Genomic DNA, 17841 nt, shown 5'->3' on the forward strand with positions numbered 1-17841 from the left:
TGTTCTTTACAGTAAACCTTTCCTTTGTATCTTGTAATTCACATCCAATTACTTTAGAAATCCTAGCTTATGTCAATGTTTTTTTTTACCCCATACAAAAATTATGCAGGGTTTGCATACTTGTCATGCTTTGAATTTACTTGCCTTCATCAATACATTTTGTAATAAACCTGTTAACATTTAAAAAACTTTTAAACCAGATCTTGGATTCTGTATTTGTAAAGAATAACAAGCTATCATAAATAAGTAATAAAAAAAATGATTTTGCTGGCAGTTTTACTTTTTCTGGTTGAAAGGCAGCAGAACTGCTGCAATGTTAACTTCCTGCCTATAAGAAAACTTCACTTCCCATGATTCCTTGCATTGTGTATAATGGATGGGGGTGTTCACATTGGTACTCTTAGCTCCCCACAACACAATGGGGTGGCTACAAAGGAAGGTACTCTGAACAGAGCATGAATTGTAGCCAAAATCGTAAACGATATTCTGTTCTCTGCAAATGATATCAAGTAGTAAGCAATGTATCATTACACTATTTAATGTACAGCACTGCGTAATATATTGGCGCTATATAAATCCTGTTTATTAATAATAATAATAATAATAATAATAATAATCATAAAATAAAAAAGATATGTTGATTTTTTTTTATTGATACTTTAAATGAAGTGTTGTGTAATACAGATTGCTTAAACTTGTCAGAATTACTTGAATCTCTGGGACAGAACCAGGGCTAGGAGGGCACCGTCGCCTCTTTCTGTCTTTGAGACCCACAGGGGGCACAGACCACTTTCTCAATTTTTCTTTTTATGTAGACACTAGTTTTGTGCACAAGTTCATCCCAGGATTTGAGAACCCCTGTCTTTAGGGCAGGAAAAATGTTGTTAAACCTGCCCACTGTAGGCTCCTTGCTGTCTCTCAAATACAAAAATACATGAAAAACTGTATCACTACAATCAGTCAGATTCAAAACTACTTTGAAAGTGGGTGAGTACAGAAAGCAGAAAGAGGGAAAGCTACATAGTACAAGCTCTTTTAAACCTGCAAATCAAACTGCATGGATGGCAGCTCCTGGGTACACAGCAAACTTCAGCTGAGAGGAGCAAACTGATTTGCAGGCAATAAGATTTGCAAGTCAGTGTGGCTTCAAGCAACAACCATGTGTCCAAAAGCACTGTGGAACTTTTTGGAATCGTGTCACGATCTGCCGCAGCCACATGTCAAATTATATTCCCAATTTCTCCCATTCACATGAATGTGGTTGAGCCTATGGCAGAACACCGTTGTGTAAAACGGCCCTGAGAAAGTACACCGCTAGTGCACACCTGAAGTACTTTCTAGATCCTGTCCTTGTAGGGTTGCAGAGAACTCAAAGTTCCCAGAAGGTTAAAAATGGTAAAAGGGTGTCAGTGTTTCTTGTACAGATGAGTAGCTCCCCAATTGTAATTTCTTGTTCTTTGGAGTTTTTGTTACTAAAATGTAATTGTTGAAAGTATTTTTCTCTTACCCTAATAGTTGATGGAGATCCACATTTTATGGTGAATTTGCCCCAGGTCCAGGAGAAGCTGTGCTTTACTTTGGATGGACGACCAGGGGATGTTTTAAACCTCCTTTCAGACCCTGTTACAGGTATGCATATCATGAAGGCATGCATTTATTTTTTCAAAGTAATACGTATCAGATGACATATTTACCTATTTTAAATGATGGGTGAGTTAGTGATAGCCCATTGTTTAGTGGTTGTTGACCCAGAAAAGTGCAAGATATGTAAAAATTAGGATCTTGACTTGATGAAGTCTCATGCCTAAAAAGACACAGATTGATGAAATGATTAGCTATGGTTAGCCTGTAAAATAAATCCTTAAAGCAGGGCCCTACATATTTGCCAAATAAAATTGGATGTGTTATTTGATAAAGCAATTATAATCTAGTGTTATCCTACACAGGTATCACTGTGGAAGGTCATTTGATAGAAGCCCCACCACGAGTTGGCCATGAAGACCGGCTTCGAACCTACCTCAACATTGTAACCATCACCATTAACCATCCCCGGTCCAACTACATCATCAACATAACTCTGAACAATTTGACTCTTAAAGGGGAAAAGAAACTTACTCTCCCTGTTAATCAACCTGCTGTGCTACGAAAACCCAGACTGGCCATAAGAATTTATCCTTCAACCAACATCACTATATGGATTGGGCGCAATGTGGAGTTGTTGATCATGTTTCATCATTACCAGCATCCAACGTACCTGCAGTTGAACCACCTGGGCTTCTACATAGTAAGAGGAGATGGCTTGTCTTCCAACACTGGAGGCTTGTTAGGTGAGGCATTGTAACATTACAGTACAGTGTCACAGCATGCAGACAATATACACGGTGGAGGGCAATCATAATATTCATTCCCTTTACAAATGCAAATATTTTTATTGATACATGGCAAGTCAGGGGGAAATCATGAGGGTAAATAATATTAAAGTTGCATGCACTCTTAACCTTTTGCCCCCAAAACCAACATCCTGAAGCCTACTGTCCTTGATGTCTGATACCATAGAGATACGCCTATTGATCTTGCCAGAAATGCAGTATTGTTGTAGCTTCCTTAGAGGTGAAAAGACATCCCAAGTAGTGCTACAATAAATACACTATATAGTAGATAGCCATAGCTAACCATAACTCCCTCCATAGATACCACCTAGAAGTAAGTGTAGATGCAAAGGAACAGGAAACTGCTTACTGCACATTGAGAGCTTTTTGCAATATGTATTAGAACCTGCAGCAGGTCACAAAGAACCTGCCACATTTGCTGGCTGATGCACATGGCTGACCCAACATCACCTACTCCTTTCCTACTGATGATCCCTTTTATTCATTGGATTTCTGTCCTTTTTAATCATGGAGGCCCAGCATTGCATGTTGGCATTACCTATAGCTATTACCTGTAGCTATAGCACATGACAGACCCTTTCTTCATCCATAATTAACTTGTATATTTTGAAGAACACAGGGACACAATGATTATGTCACTGGACCTGAAATGTGATATATGATGAAAACAAAAAGTTTATTTAAACATCTTCATATGGGAAGAATAAGAAACCAAGGAAGGCAAAATCAGATTAAACCTCTGCTTTGAAGCACAATTCTATCCAAAACTTTCTTTCAGTTTTGGCTAGCATGAACAATAATTAGAATCTCCATCATGTTTTAAATGCAGCTTGTGGCCCAATTGTAGAGATTGATGCTCACTTTCTGTTCTCTCTAATACCCACCCACCAGGAATTGAGGGAAATTTCTTTAATGGGAACCGAGTTCAAAAATGTTTTCCAATATCTCCAAAAAGAAGCCACCATCATCCAAAAATATTTTTGGTCACCTAATGATTATTATTATTATTATTATTAATAAACAGGATTTATATAGCGCCAACATATTACGCAGCGCTGTACATTAAATAGGGATTGAATACAGACAGTGATACAGGAGGAGAGGACCCTGCCCCGAAGAGCTTACAATCTAGTAGGTGGGGGAATTTCACACACAATAGGATGGGCGATAGGGTGATGCCCTTGTATTGGGCTTTATCATGATATACATGGTATATGCACCCAAGAAAACAAAGGTGGATAAAACAAAATTACTCTTTGTCAAGAACCCCTGATAAAGGATAATGACCAAAAAAAGGTTTTCTTATAGGTTTTCTACAAAAAATGTTCAACCAGTTTGTCTATTTCTTTAGGTCAGTTCCAAAACAGCCACATAGAAGTCACTAAGCGGAAGCAGAGCAATGATCTGAATGTGTCAGCAGTCCTGAAGATGAATAATTACACAGCTCCCGCTATTCTTGTTGTGAAAACCCTGAAAGACTCAACAGCTCAGGCACACATGTCCAAATGTTGGCTGGTCAAACACACGGATGTTGAGCAAATTCTAGATGGACCTTACATGTCTTATGTGGTATCTGACCTCCAGAAGATGTAAAGGTACCAGGAGGGCATATGGACTTGTGTAACTAGTATCATAAATGGAAGTGTCCTATGTGTACGCGACCGCAGTCTGCAAGGTGATAAGACATAAAGTAAATACTATTGGCCAGGCAACTTGTGAGAGAATACAGAGAAAGCATCTTCTATTGGGGAAGAGCAGAAATTGGCTTTTATTAACTCCCATGTTGTCAGCAGGTTATGTATAGCCAGTAGTGCCTAAAGTGCTATGTACACACTAATTGTTGTCACGTATAGGGCAAATTGAAGTCTAATGCACACGGATATTTACAGTATGCATATATTATGTTTGTTTGTATGGTGATTATCTCCCACTAAGGGTCTGTGAACTGGCACAACACACATGTTATTGCTTGTTATGTGGGTTAGTACATTACCTGCCATTCATTGTAAATGGCACCTTAGCACATTACAACACAGATGTGTTGTAGTTCATAGCACATGGGGAAAAAAGATTGTTCTTGTCCAATTGTTTGTTTGTTCTAGTTCCCTAGCAGCCCATGGATTTAAATGGGCTTCTTTCAGAAGTGCAGTTTGAAACCTGGTGGTTAGTCACTCCGGGGTGAATAGTATACTACTTCTATGAGCCCAGGAGCAGCAAACCACACCAAAGGTTAACATGTTTGCACACAGTGGTGGTGCAATTCAGGTCATGCAGTTCAAAGGAAAACCAACCGCATGGCCAGAAGCAACATGTTTCTTGAGAAACCATAACACAATGCAAAAGCAACTGTATGCAAATTGGTATTACCAAGTTGGTTCTCAACTACCCCTATTTCTTTGAATAGGAGCAGTTAGCGCAGTATGCCGCTCCAATTTATTGAAAGTCTGAAATTAGCCATAAATTAATCCATGTTAAGGTTTAACAAAATAAGGTAAATTCTCTAGCAGATTATGCAGGCACCATGTTGAAACTTTGTTATCTTGCTTTGGTTTTGGATGTGTGTCTGGTAGTGTTTCCTATTCTGGCTGCTGTAGTTCCCCCAACTAACCACTACTGTGTTCACAGAAGAAAAAACAAATGTCCGTGTGCATGAGCTCTAAGCCATCATCTTTTATTCTAGCCATAAGGTTTTACTGTGTAGTAATTGAATAACTTTAATGCTACATATATATTTATACAGCAGAGCTGTTTGTTTATGGAAATGTATAAAATGTCCTATTGAAAAGCCTGTAAAATGCAAAGAATGTTTAGTATAATATATAAAATAACACTCTACTGAAATTGAATCTCATTTCTCTACCGTATACCAAAATACACTCCAGTACACAAGTACAAAAATGGCCTTCATTCTCCAAACCAGTGTTTCTCACCCAGGGTTCCTCCAGAGGTTGCAAGGAGTTCCTTGAGCAATGGACAATTTGTTCCTTTCAGGTCAGTTTAAGTGACACGAAGGAATTATTGTTCCTGTTCGCTAATGTACTATGAGATGTATATATAGTAATTATAGCAGGGGTTCCCTGAAGACCTGAAAGTTATTCCACAAAGTTAAAAAGGTTGAAAAACATTTCTCCAATGGCTATTTACTATCAGGCACATTTTAAATATTTAAAGCTGAACCTCAGTCTTGCACAGTTGTACTTATTGATTTATCTGTACATTGTGAGCTATTGTGCTATTCGTATTGTGCATTATAAGATGCAGAAAGTCAGATAGAGGCACCCCTTATTTCCTGGCCAGAGGACATCCAGTATCATTTAGCCCCTTTCTCTGTGCAGGACTTTTACAAACATTTACAAACCCTTTAACCTTTTCACACCAACATTTCATGCATATTATAGTATGCAAAATATAGTACAGTTATAGCATGCAAAATAGTAATTCCAATTATCGCTTTGTGTATTTTTATTGATTTTGATTCCAGATGTTTTTTCCAATTTATATTTTATTTACTTTTCAATTATCACATAAAGGATAAATATTGGAACTGACAAAAGGAAAAACACCATGGTTAGCGGAGAAAAACAAAGACATATTCCAGTTCCATGACATGTTATAAACACTAAAGCATCCTTAATTGCTATGGGGATCTGATGGGTACATACACTTGATTTTTAATGCCCAGTATCAAATCCCCTTAACAGAACTCATCCAGAAGGTAACTGAATCAAAAAATCTCTGAAGTAGCAATAGGTGGCTTTTTATTAAGTATTTCATTTTCAAAAACCTTTTTTTATACATTGTTTTCCACTAAATTGAAGTGGTTAGAATTCCTAATGCACCATTATGAAATTTCATACAAACCTAAGCTCTCTTTGAAAGCAGTCAGCATTCATTATTGAAACCTGGAGACATTTAGACCAATTACTTCAGAAATGAGTACAAAATCCTAAATATAGCACATTCAAAGGGGTGTGTAAAACATTCCCTATCTTAAGGCCTCAAAATTAAGGCCTCATTCTTACTATCCTGGACTGCAGAGATTATTAAAAGCAAATCAAAGGCATGTATAGTCTTCTTTTGGTGAGTTTGAAGAATTTATGTCTGGTTAAGCAATAATGTACTGATGTAAAACTTGGTATACTCTCTCACAACAACAACAATGGCAAATGTGATGTCTTGCAAATCTAGTAAGTGCCTTGGAAGCCCTATGAACTTCATCCAGGAAGCTGACATATGGACCTTTTACTGTCTTCCTCACCAATAGTTAGTGGGACCACCTAATAGACTCTTGTACCGTGTTCAGGAACACTTGAAGGGGAAGTTAGAATTTACATAATAGAGCTTCTGAGTTTCCAAGCTTTTAATTAACCCCAAAGAAACCTAAAACTACACATAGTGCTAGGGAACAACTCATTATTATGTTCAATTTTAATACAGCAGGTACACTTTAATGTCTGGCCTGAGGTCTGTACCTTATCTGGTGGTCATGGAACATCAATGTACAACCTCTCTTGCCCCCTCAATACAGAAATGTTCTACCCCTTGCAGGTCTGTACCCTCTCTCATGCTGTCTGTAGCCTAGGTAGTATACATTTAGTACAAGGCTGCCTACATATTAATGTCCTACAGATCTCACTAAGCGATGTTTCTGCAGTACAGCCACTGCCCAATTTGGTCTACTGGGCTAGTTCTTAATCAGTCAGGTTGCAAACAATGGGCCTGATTTATTAAAGCTAGATAAGATATACTATCATGGGTGATTCAACAAACTTGGAATTGATTTCCTAAAATCATTTGGTATTAGTTCCCATGATGGTATATCTTTTCCAGAATTTGAAAACTTTGATAAGTCAGGCCCATTATGGCAATCTACAGCTGTCAGAGAAGGTAGGTGGTGGTGACCTAGGGTTGTTGTATAGTAAAAAACCTCCATAAATTGAGGGGAGCTAGGGAGAGGGTGCTGGAACTATTTTTGGAAGAAATCTGAACTTCACTTTGAAGTACTAGTACCCCAACTAGTTGTAATTTCCCATCAGTGATGTTAATCAAATGAGGTTGCAGTGTTTACTAAACAGAGAGGAACCCTTGAAATAACATTCAGGTATTAGCGAAGCCCTGCTATAATTATTATATCCACAGCTCACAGTACATCACAGTGGGAAGAATGTCACCCTAAAGATAGCCAAAAAGATCACTGATGTCACTTAAACTGACCTGAGAGACACAAATTGCTCATTGCTCAAAGAACCCTCAGCAACCTCTGGAGGTACCCAAGGGTTCCAGAGAACCCTGGTTGAGAAACCCTGCAATAGAGTGTCACTCAAGTGACAGCTCTGGGGTCTCTGACATTATGTTCAAGATGGCAGCAGTCAGTAACAGTCCCAGGGTACAGACCCAGGATGTCTAAACAAAAGTATATAATTTATGATCCTAAAGGAAGATTGTTGTTACAATAATTAATCTGAAGACAGGTGGAAAAGTTATATTATGGTTGAATACAGCAGTAAAAAAGTGCCAATGGTTGTGGTGCACCATGGAGTTTGTTAGCAACAGACAGTAAAAAATGCGGATAACAGCGGCAATGGCAAGAGAAAATGCCCTGAAATAAATGTAAGAAAGAAATCAACATGTTGGTTAGTGGGAGCCAGCAAGTAGGAAGGTAGAGAGCTGAGGAAAAGGGGGGTCTAAAAGGCTCCCGCTGCATACTTACATATATGTCATACGACAAGGGAAGACAAAAAAAACACTCCCTAGATGATGCCTGTATGATGAAAGATGGTTATTTTCAGTACGTACCCCCCTCTCGCTGATTTTTTTTGCCCACAATTGGAGGTAAAAGCGAAATATCTTCCCAGCAGGTTTCAAAATTCCTGCTCTACGTGGCTCAACATGCTTCCATCCTTTCAATCAGTGGGCAGCCAGAGAAAGCAGCCTTTCATCAAAAAAACCACAGGCCTAAGTGAAAATCTGGCATCTCCGGTCAAAAGCCAATGAGTTCCCAGATATGCATATTAGGAAGACAGTAAAAATAGGTAAAAAGACTGGACTTCTGTTTCAAAGGTCATCTTATACCAAAGCACATACTTTAATGATGAAAAGAAGCTTTTTAGGCCATGCTGCAGCTAAGATACCAAGCAACAAGTAATAGAGACATTGATTAGAAAAAAAAACAAAAAGCATGGAATGGCATCCAATGGTAACAGTTCTTATAGACAAATTTAAATCTGATATGTGAAACAAATTAGTTTGTATAGACAAAAAATGGTTGAAATGTAGAAAACTTGAAGAATGACATTGCCTCTTTCATGGTCTAAAAGTGTATGTCAACAATAGGGGAGACCTGGTCAACACTGATGGAGTATAAAAAGTTAACGTACTGTATGTATATATATTTCGATTCGGCATACTATACCTTCAGTAAAATAAAAAAAATACTGGCAACAATTTCATCTTTTAACATAATCGTGACCTTGAACAAACAACAAATACAGCTGTGACCTCCTCTGAGTGGAAAATGAAATACTTACAGTGTTGGATTGGCCACCTCTGAGCTCTGACTTCAATATAAGTGAAGCTGTGGGGGATCACTTGGACAGAAAGAAGAACAAAAAAAAAATAAAAAACAGCCCAAATGGAAAGAGGAATCATAGGAGGTCCTACATAAAGCTTGGAGTAATTCATCATTTTAAAAAAATAAATACGATAACAAAATGTATGTTGATTTTATTTCCAAGGGAGGTAAAATACATTTTCTCACAACTCTTAGTCTGGTATTGTTAAAGTTGATCCTAACAATAAAGTGTTTTTTTTTTTTTTTAACAGATAATAACCTTAAACCGCATCTTTGGGAAAATGTACACCAACTACTCCCACTTATTTCCAAAAAAACCTTTTGAACCCAACTGGACCTGCCATCATGGGACCCTCTGGGGCGTTTGGGAGTGAAGACCAGTGATCCACTACATGAGTCAAGGCTAACCACAGAATGCTCTTGTTGCCAGCTTTCATTTTGGCATCACCATGCTCTGTCAGTCTCCTAGAATCCAAGAGGACCCCCCATCGGACAGCCAATGCAAAATATCAATGTCATTCATAGAGCAATGTAGGCAAAAGGGGGAACCAATAGCTCTGCAGAAAGGATAAAAGAAGACTCAAGACCTGGTGTATCACCTGACCCTGAATTTCTTTGGGTAAAGGGGCATTTGGTTTTTCTTAATAAAAAGTGTGTGGAGTTTAAATGACAGTGGGGCAGAGGGTTTTCAGGGAACAGCTTTCAGAGCAGAACAAAACCCAAAAATTAAAAAACTGTAACCAGCTAGGTACATTCAGGGCGAAGGGGTAGTCGATGTCCCATCTACAATAAAATAGGCTTGTCTGCCTTATTGCAATTTTTTTTCATTTCATTCACTAGTTGTTCCTTTGTGGTACCACTTCCCTTTTCTCTTATCATTTCTCATAAAAACTCATTATAATTATTATTTTCTTATACTTAAGAAAAATATATTTACCTAATATATTTACTGCAAATAGCACACTATCTATCCTTGCAAGACAAATATTAATATTTTTAATAAACAGGATTTATATAGCACCAACATATTACGCAGAGCTGTACATTAAATAGGGGTTGCAAATGACAGACAGATACAGACGGTGAAAGCCTATGAGGGTATTTGCTTTTCCTGCTTTTCTGTAGTCTAAATTATTTCAATCAGCTCTATTTAGGCTATTGAAATGTTAATTTCAAAAATGGATATAGATAGATGGCGACAGGTTATGTCCTTTTTCAGATCTGTGATTTGTGCAAGTGTTTGCATGCTGTTACACCTACATTGCCATGGGGCTGCAGCACAGTTCCTGGAGGTGACATGTTGCATTTTGCAGATGCTTTTCTTCCTTTGAGAGAGAACTAAACCACCACCACAAAAGCAAGGGCAATGCATACTAACACATTGACCTGCAGTGCAGTTTGCCACTCCCAGAGGCATAGCAGCAATTTCTTATATGCCTGGGATCAGCTAACCATGTAGTCCTTAGCATCTTGTGTCTTCATAGGCATTAAAGAATAAACCTCCCTGTTTCTGTTCCCAGCTATACCATGGGAGGCCTTGGAGTTTCATTGGTTTTGTTGCAATGTAACAAGCCTTACTTTCCCGAATTGGGTCCCACTCTGTCCTGGAATCTCCTTTTACTGCCATCCATTTGTTGCCATCCATCTGGCTTCCATCCGCCATCATTGTCTGTTTTCTTTCTTCTCTTGGCTATGTAACTTGATCTTGAACTGGGCAGATGCGGGATCAGGTGATGTAGCCTGCTGTAAATGCGAAAAAAGAGTGCCGATCTCACGGGGCATGCAGGAAAAAGCCCTTCTGAACCTGGCGAATCTCAGGCATGCGCAGAAGGAGCAGCCAGAGGCCTCCTGTGATACGTGACGTAGGTATCACACAAAGCTGGTGGAGTAAACACACAAAGGTTTGCTATTTTCTTTTTTAAAAAACAGGGTTTTAAACCAAAGAAAAAAAAAGAAAAGAAGTTTAACGTTTAACATTATATAAAACGGTGATAGTTTTGGTGATAGGTCCACTTTATGTTTGGGAGAAATGCAACGCAACTCAACATCTGGCTGAAGACCAAGATCGCATCTACAGGAGTCCCAAGGGGCTAAAGAAAACTAGTCCATGTTGGAGCTTCCACCCTACCTCATTTTCACTTTGTTAAAACCCAAAATACAGAGGGTTCTTTGTAATCATGAATACCTTTGAGGGTATCATATGCCAATGAAGACAAAATAAACATTCTCAACAGAAATAATGCTGTGAAAACGTTAGATTTAAACAATTCCTGTTTAAAAAATTAATAAGTAGTTTAAAGGTTGTCTTTTATGGGCATGTTAAAATTTTTAATTATTTTATGTCGTAGGATATTTATCAATTTGCTTTCCTGTACAAAACGTTTGGTAATATATATAACCCATTAAATGCTGCAAGCTGAGAAACCTAAATCTTACCCTCCTATAGTAAACTCCTCTTTGTATTGTGCATGTGCAGGCACATTGTTAGCACAGGTGGTACAACCCTTTGGTACCATGACTCACTGAGCTACTTAGTGACTCCACTGAGTGTAATTTAAGCAAAAACAATCTGTGAAATAAATGCCATTTAGGCAGAAATATAAAGATTTGCAAGGAAAGGGGAATTCTGACAGCACTGTCTCTCACACATTGGGACTGAGTAATTAAAGCTCTCCAAGACTTGAGAAGATAGACTGTCGTGGAGAATGTGGGTGATCTAGAAAACCTGGAATATATCTGATCCAGGATTGAAAACATTTCCCATCTAAAACAAATCATTTTTAAAAAATCCATTTCAGGTTTGTTGGGTCCCCAGGTTCAACTATGATAGTTGAACTAAAATTCCAAAGCACTGTGTATAATATTACTACATTTTCCTTTACCTTTAATGCATCCCAGTGCTGTTGATCCCCTACAGCCTCTTTGTAGCCACATGCAGACTTCCAGTTGAGTCTTATGAAATTTTGAAAACAGTCACATGGCTAAAAACAAGTGCCTTGGATTAAGAAAGGCCTGGAGCCTAGACAAGAAAAATTAGGTGCAGGGACTGCATGACAGGATGTCATTGGATCCCTGTTAATAAAAGGGTTAAAGAAAGTACTGGAAGGAGAGGTGGGCGAAAAAGTGGGTTGGTAGGTGGAGAAATAAAGGGGTTAGGGAGAGGTTGAAAAGGCCAAGGTGAGAGGGGGGAAGGCAATTGAGGTCTGGTAGGTCAAAAGTTTCCCACCGCCCCATTTTTTCGGGGTTACTTGTATTAAGGGTGGGCATGGCTTTGAGTTTTGGAATAGAGGGCAGCTGTGGTTGGAGAATGTGAGCAGCTCATCTGTGGTATGGGTGTCCTCGGAGGTGGTAAAAACATTATTCTGTCTAGATCAGGGAGGGGGCTGCATATGGCAGATATCGGCACCTGTACAGGCTTTGGTAACTGGTAGCCAAAAATATCAAGCCTTGGCAGACCTACCGGTAGTTGGACTAACATTATGGTGATTTCCAGGAAAGGCAGTCAAAAATGATCTGTGTGTTAAGTTCTTTGAAATGGTTATGTTTATTGAAATAAAGTAAAGTTCTTAAAGAAATATTTAAAGTTTTTTTATAATAAAGATTGTCTATTTCAGCCAGTATTTCTCCAAAAGTTGTGTGAACAGCTGAAAGGAGAGGGGGTTGGCGGAGGAAATGGGGTCATCAGGAATACCTTAGTCATGTTAAAGCTTTGTGAATAGAAAGAATGAATGAGTTAATGAGAGCCAGACGATTGTTGACGTCCAGCAGCGAGCGCTCTTGCATTGGGAACCAAGATTTCTGTGCTGGGTTTCCAACGCACAAAAAAAGCCCACCATGCACCTTCCTGTGAGCTCAGCAAGTGTACTGTGTGAATGAAAAGGGAGAAATGGCAGCAAGGACATGCTCATGAGGATTATGCACTGCTGTCTGAGCTGATGTGTATCCCTGCAGAGCTGCATTGGAGGTAATTATGGCCGTCTGTCCCAGCATGCAGGCTGCATCTATTGTTGTGTTTCTACAAGAAGGACTCCATGCTAACAAAATCTGATCCCACCAAAATCCTGAGATCTGTACACCAGGCAGCAAAAGTTTATAGCCGTATCCATGAAAAAGTGCCACTTGTATAATATTGCCACTGGTCTGACCATCCAGAACTGAAATCCTGACCTGCTGCCCCTAACACCCCCTTTCTTGGTGCCTAAACTTAACCTCTTTTTGCCTGGTGCCTGGTGCTGGTACCATAACGTTGAAAACCTCTTTTTAGGTGTAGAACGCAAAATATAGTATTAAATGTAAATGTATCATAGCACGATTTTATATTTTTGTTCTTGGGTTTTGCAACACTTTAATTCTTTTCATATTCTATTTTACATTCATTTTTTATTTTACATTCCACCCCTGCAGCTTTCCCAGACAGCACTTGTCTTGCTAATGGCTAAACAAAAGTCCCCAATTCAGTAGGGGCATTGTTATATTCTGTGCACCTGTGCAGACAGTGGTATGATCTGGGGTGCCTGTAGGGGAAGAATTATGATCTGTGGTGGCTGTGGGGGCAGTGTGATGATCAGGGGTACCTGTGGGGGCAGTGTTATGATCCGGGGTATCTGTGGGAGCAGTGTGATGATCAGGGCTGCCTGTGGGGGCAGTGTTATGGTCTGGGGTGTCTGTGGGGGCGGTATTATAATCTGGGGTGTCTTTGGGGGCAGTGTTATGATCTGGGGTTTCTGTGGGGGCAGTGTTATGATCTGGACTGCTTGTAGGGGCAGTGTAATGATCTGGAGTACGTGTGGGAGCAGTGTGATGATCAGGGGTGTCTGTGGGGGCAGTGTTATGGTCTGGGATGTCTGTGGGGGCAGTGTTATAATCTGGGGTGTCTTTGGGGGCAGTGTTAAGATCTAGGGTATCTGTGGGGGCAGTGTTATGATCTGGAGTGCCTAAGGAGGCAGTAATATGATCTGGGGTGCCTGTGGGGTCAGTGTTATGATCCGGGGTGCCTGTGAGGGCGGTGTTATAATCTGGGCTGCCTGTGAGGGCAGTGTTATGGTCTGGGGTATCTGTGGGCGCAGTGTTATGATCTTGGGTGCCTGTGGGGGCAGTGTTATGATCTGGAGTGCCTAAGGAGGCAGTAATATGATCTGGGGTGCCTGTGCTGGCAGTGTTATTATCTGGGGTGCCTGTGGGGACATTGTTATAATCTGGGGTGTCTGTGGAGCAGTGGTATGTTCTGGAGTGCCTGTGGGGGCAATGTTTTGATCTGGGGTGCCTGTGCTGGCAGTGTTATGATCAGGGGTGTCTGTGGGGGCAGGGTAATCATCTGGGGTGCTTGTGGGGGCAGTGTTATGATTTTTCGGTTATGTTATGAGGTTTCGGTTTAGCAATCTTATGAGCCTAAAAAATAAGGTCAGCTGGATTCATGGTTAGGACTATGAAGAAGTGGTTTAGGGAACTTGAGACATCATTTTCACCCATGGATTGGGCACCACACAGTCCAGACCTGAACTCCATTGAGAATTTTTTGGATGTGCCGGAGAAGACTTTTCACAGCTCTGACTCTACCAATATAAGATCTTGGGGGAAAACAATGGAACTCTGGATGGAAATAAATGTTGTGACATTGCATTAGCTTATCAAATGTTACCACAACAAATGTGTGCCGTAGTCAAAGCAGATTCAGTCCAATAAAATATTTGAGTGCGTGACTTTTTTTAGCCAGACAATGTATTTCTGTGATGTAACTAAATTTTGAGTTTTATTTTTATCTGCTTACACATTCATTTTCCGAATGTTTATTTCAGCAACAAATCTGAAGAAAATGGAAGGACTGAGATCCTGCTTAAATGACATGCTTGACAGTATAAAAGTAGCCCAAGCGAAACTGGACAGCGATCCATTTACAATGGGAGACTTTTTAAAGAAAGCAGGCATCACCAACAATCAACCAACTGTTGTGATGGGAAAAAAGCAATACATGTGTGATTTATGTGGGCGCTGTTTCTCTGACCCCTCCAACCTAAGACGCCACAAACACATCCACACAGACTTGAAGCCCTACTCGTGCCATGTGTGCAGCAGCAGGTTCCGTCAGAAGTCCCAGCTCGATCGTCACCACTTAGTGCACACAGGGGAACGACCTTTCCAATGTACCCATTGCATGAAGGGATTCCGGGATTCCACTGAGTTGAGAGTCCATCTTCGGGTTCACACAGGAGAGCGACCTTATAGCTGTCCGGTATGTCAAAAAAATTTCTCCCGTGTTTGTTATATGAAGCGCCATCAAGAAAAGCATTCAAGTAAAGAGTTGTTGGTTCTACAGAAACCTGAAAAGAGACGTATGTCCTTGCCTACCAATGAAAATAAGAATCTGGCTGAGGAATACCAGTGCTCTAATTGCAATAATTGGTTCCTAACTAAGAAAGAACTTGAAGACCATCGCCCGGTGCACTTGAAGCTGGGGCCTTCAGGTCAAAAACTTTATGAGTGTGCAGACTGTAAGAAATGCTTCAACAACTCTTCTAATCTGAGAAAGCATGCTGTCATTCATACCGGCCTCAAACCATTCACTTGCAACCTGTGTAATCAAAGTTTCCGGCAAGCCACCCACCTTCAACGCCACCACTTGGTTCATACTGGTAAAAAACCCTTTAAATGCTCCATTTGCCTTAAGGGTTTTCGAGATGTTAGTGACCTATTAAAGCACCAACACATTCACAAGGGGAATAAACCATATCAAAGCCTGGTTTGTGACAAGAATTTTAAGTACTTGCATAGTGCCAAGTTGCACAGAGAACAACACGCAATGGAAGGGATTGGTTCAGAAGACTCCCACTTGCCTTCTAGTTCTCTACACAAGTCCTTTGCAGAAGCTGAGGAGCTTTCATCAAAATGCTTATGGGCCAAACACCCTCCTGATAAAAAACAAAAGGCTGGTGAAACAGAAGAAACCAAGCAGATCTTGAAATGCAGCATTTGCTCCAGAATTTTCACCCGTATATCCAATTTACACAGGCATTATTTGATGCATACGGGCTATCGGCCTTTCAGCTGTCACACTTGTGGAAGGACATTCCAGCAAATGTCCCACCTTGTTCGACATAAGCAGGTTCATAATAGGGATCAACAGTACAACTGTACCACTTGCCATAAAGCTTTGCACACATCTAATGATCTTCTCCATCGCCAGGAGGCTCATACGCAAGGGAAATTGCTCAGTTGCCACAAGTGCGAAAAGACTTATACTCAGATTTATTATCTAGAGTCGCATCAGAAGTGCCACCAGCAAGACTCTTCTTTGGAGATTCCAAATGATGTTAATGAAGGCAACTCTATTGAAGTTGTTTTGATCTAAGGTGACAATTTTCACAGAATTTAAAATTCTGGTTGATTGGAATCCCTAACTTTTTGCAATGTTGATCAGAATCTAAGTACAATACAGTCTCTTTATTAACTATTGTGATGTGATGCCCTCAAAAATTTTGGAAATCTTTAGAAAACAAAGTCAAGGCCCAATCCAACTTTTCCCATTCCTCTGTCATAATACTGGCCTTTAAACATGTTGGGCTGACTCAACATCCAATTAGATTTAGCCAATGACTTTCCAAAATGTATTGCACTCTAGTTTTCAGGGTTCCTAAAAAGATGTTCAAGTTTCAAACAAGCAATGACGGGTGACTGTTCTTTAGCAATGCAGTGAATTAGCATAGTATAAAATCTTTACCTATCCTTTTATCCCCAACCCTACATTTTGCTAGTTGGTTTTGAAAAAAAGAGCTATTCGTAAAATTACAACTGCATTTTTGTTTTTGGGGGGATTTTTTAGGTGCAAGGACTCTATTTTATACAGTTAAAAATTCATATAATTTATTGAATTTACATATGTATATACAACATTAAAAAACATTCCAGAGCATAACAATATTTTGTGGGACACATTCCCCAGACAGATTATTGCCTCTAAAATTGTAGTTCTTAAAGTTGAAGTTTTTGAAGCGTTTCACCTTTTGGCCTAATGAGAAGGCTCAATATTTATATATGCCAGACAATCATTGTAAAGAATTCCAAACACCAAATATATATACCCAAAATTTTTATAAAGTCACTGTAAATCCATTGTTGACAACCAATAGGTAGACAATTAGCAGTGTAACCTCACATTTAAGTAAAGGTGCACTTAAATACAATATTACTAATATGCTTGAACTGTCACATGATTTTCAGTGGTAATTTAATGCACCAATGTCTCTAGCCTTGATGATAAACAAGATATTCACTCACACATGATATGGCTGTAAACATATGCAATATAATATTTTTTGCTTAATTTAGTCTCTCATCCTAGTTCCTTTCCAGCCTTGCAATAATTTTGATTATTTTTTATACATAATTATTTTAGATGTCCTCTTCTACAGATCTTCTCCCACTTGTGGGTAATGTGGAGAATGACACTTATAGCCTACACATATTTACATCAGGAGTTCAGGGAGCTGTGGTGATGACTCCGTGTACTAATTCCTAAATTCATGTGTTGTGGGGAAGAAGAGGTAATATGGGGGACAGCTTAAAAAGAACATTTCTATAGTATCCAGAGCTGGGGTTTTAATGGACATTTGTACTGGTAAAACAATGCATGCTGCCATTGCTAACATATTCAACTGGCAATACCAATTCCCTGGCTGTCAGAAATCTCCTGAATTTTGTACTTTTTGAGTAACTATTTATAATTAGGGGTTTTGACTGCGCTCCTACCTCATTGGTAGGGACATATTTTGGTTGAAGACAGCCAAGCAACTACCATTTGCAGGAGGAGATTACCAGTACCAGGAATTTAAATACCCTTTCCAAACATTGTTTCTTCCCCCCTTTTATCTTAATGTATACCTAAAC

General features: G+C 39.5%; 2 protein-coding genes across 3 annotated transcripts in view; both read left to right on the forward strand.

The window, feature by feature from the left end:
* Nucleotides 1-9989, forward strand: part of ITIH6 (inter-alpha-trypsin inhibitor heavy chain family member 6) — a 48718-nt gene extending 38729 nt beyond the window's left edge. The window contains exons 13-16 of one of the 2 annotated variants that reach the window (XM_072430421.1): nt 1516-1629; nt 1947-2327; nt 3742-3985; nt 9213-9989. In XM_072430421.1, coding sequence (XP_072286522.1) covers nt 1516-1629; nt 1947-2327; nt 3742-3983 — 737 coding nt within the window. In that variant the 3' untranslated portion in view covers nt 3984-3985; nt 9213-9989. Of the gene's footprint in view, nt 1-1515; nt 1630-1946; nt 2328-3741; nt 5232-9212 lie in introns of those variants that run through there. The other variant, XM_072430420.1, reaches the window with a different exon arrangement.
* Nucleotides 9990-12789: 2800 nt separating this feature from the next.
* Nucleotides 12790-16410, forward strand: LOC140343361 (uncharacterized). The gene is made up of 2 exons (XM_072430017.1): nt 12790-12925; nt 14757-16410. Exon 2 carries the CDS (start codon nt 14774-14776, stop codon nt 16304-16306), a length of 1533 nt encoding a protein of 510 aa, XP_072286118.1. The 5' UTR covers nt 12790-12925; nt 14757-14773; the 3' UTR covers nt 16307-16410.
* The last annotated feature ends 1431 nt before the right edge of the window (nt 16411-17841 follow it).

Source organism: Pyxicephalus adspersus, chromosome Z, assembly GCF_032062135.1.
Source record: "Pyxicephalus adspersus chromosome Z, UCB_Pads_2.0, whole genome shotgun sequence".
In the NCBI taxonomy this organism is placed as follows: Eukaryota; Metazoa; Chordata; class Amphibia; order Anura; family Pyxicephalidae; genus Pyxicephalus; species Pyxicephalus adspersus.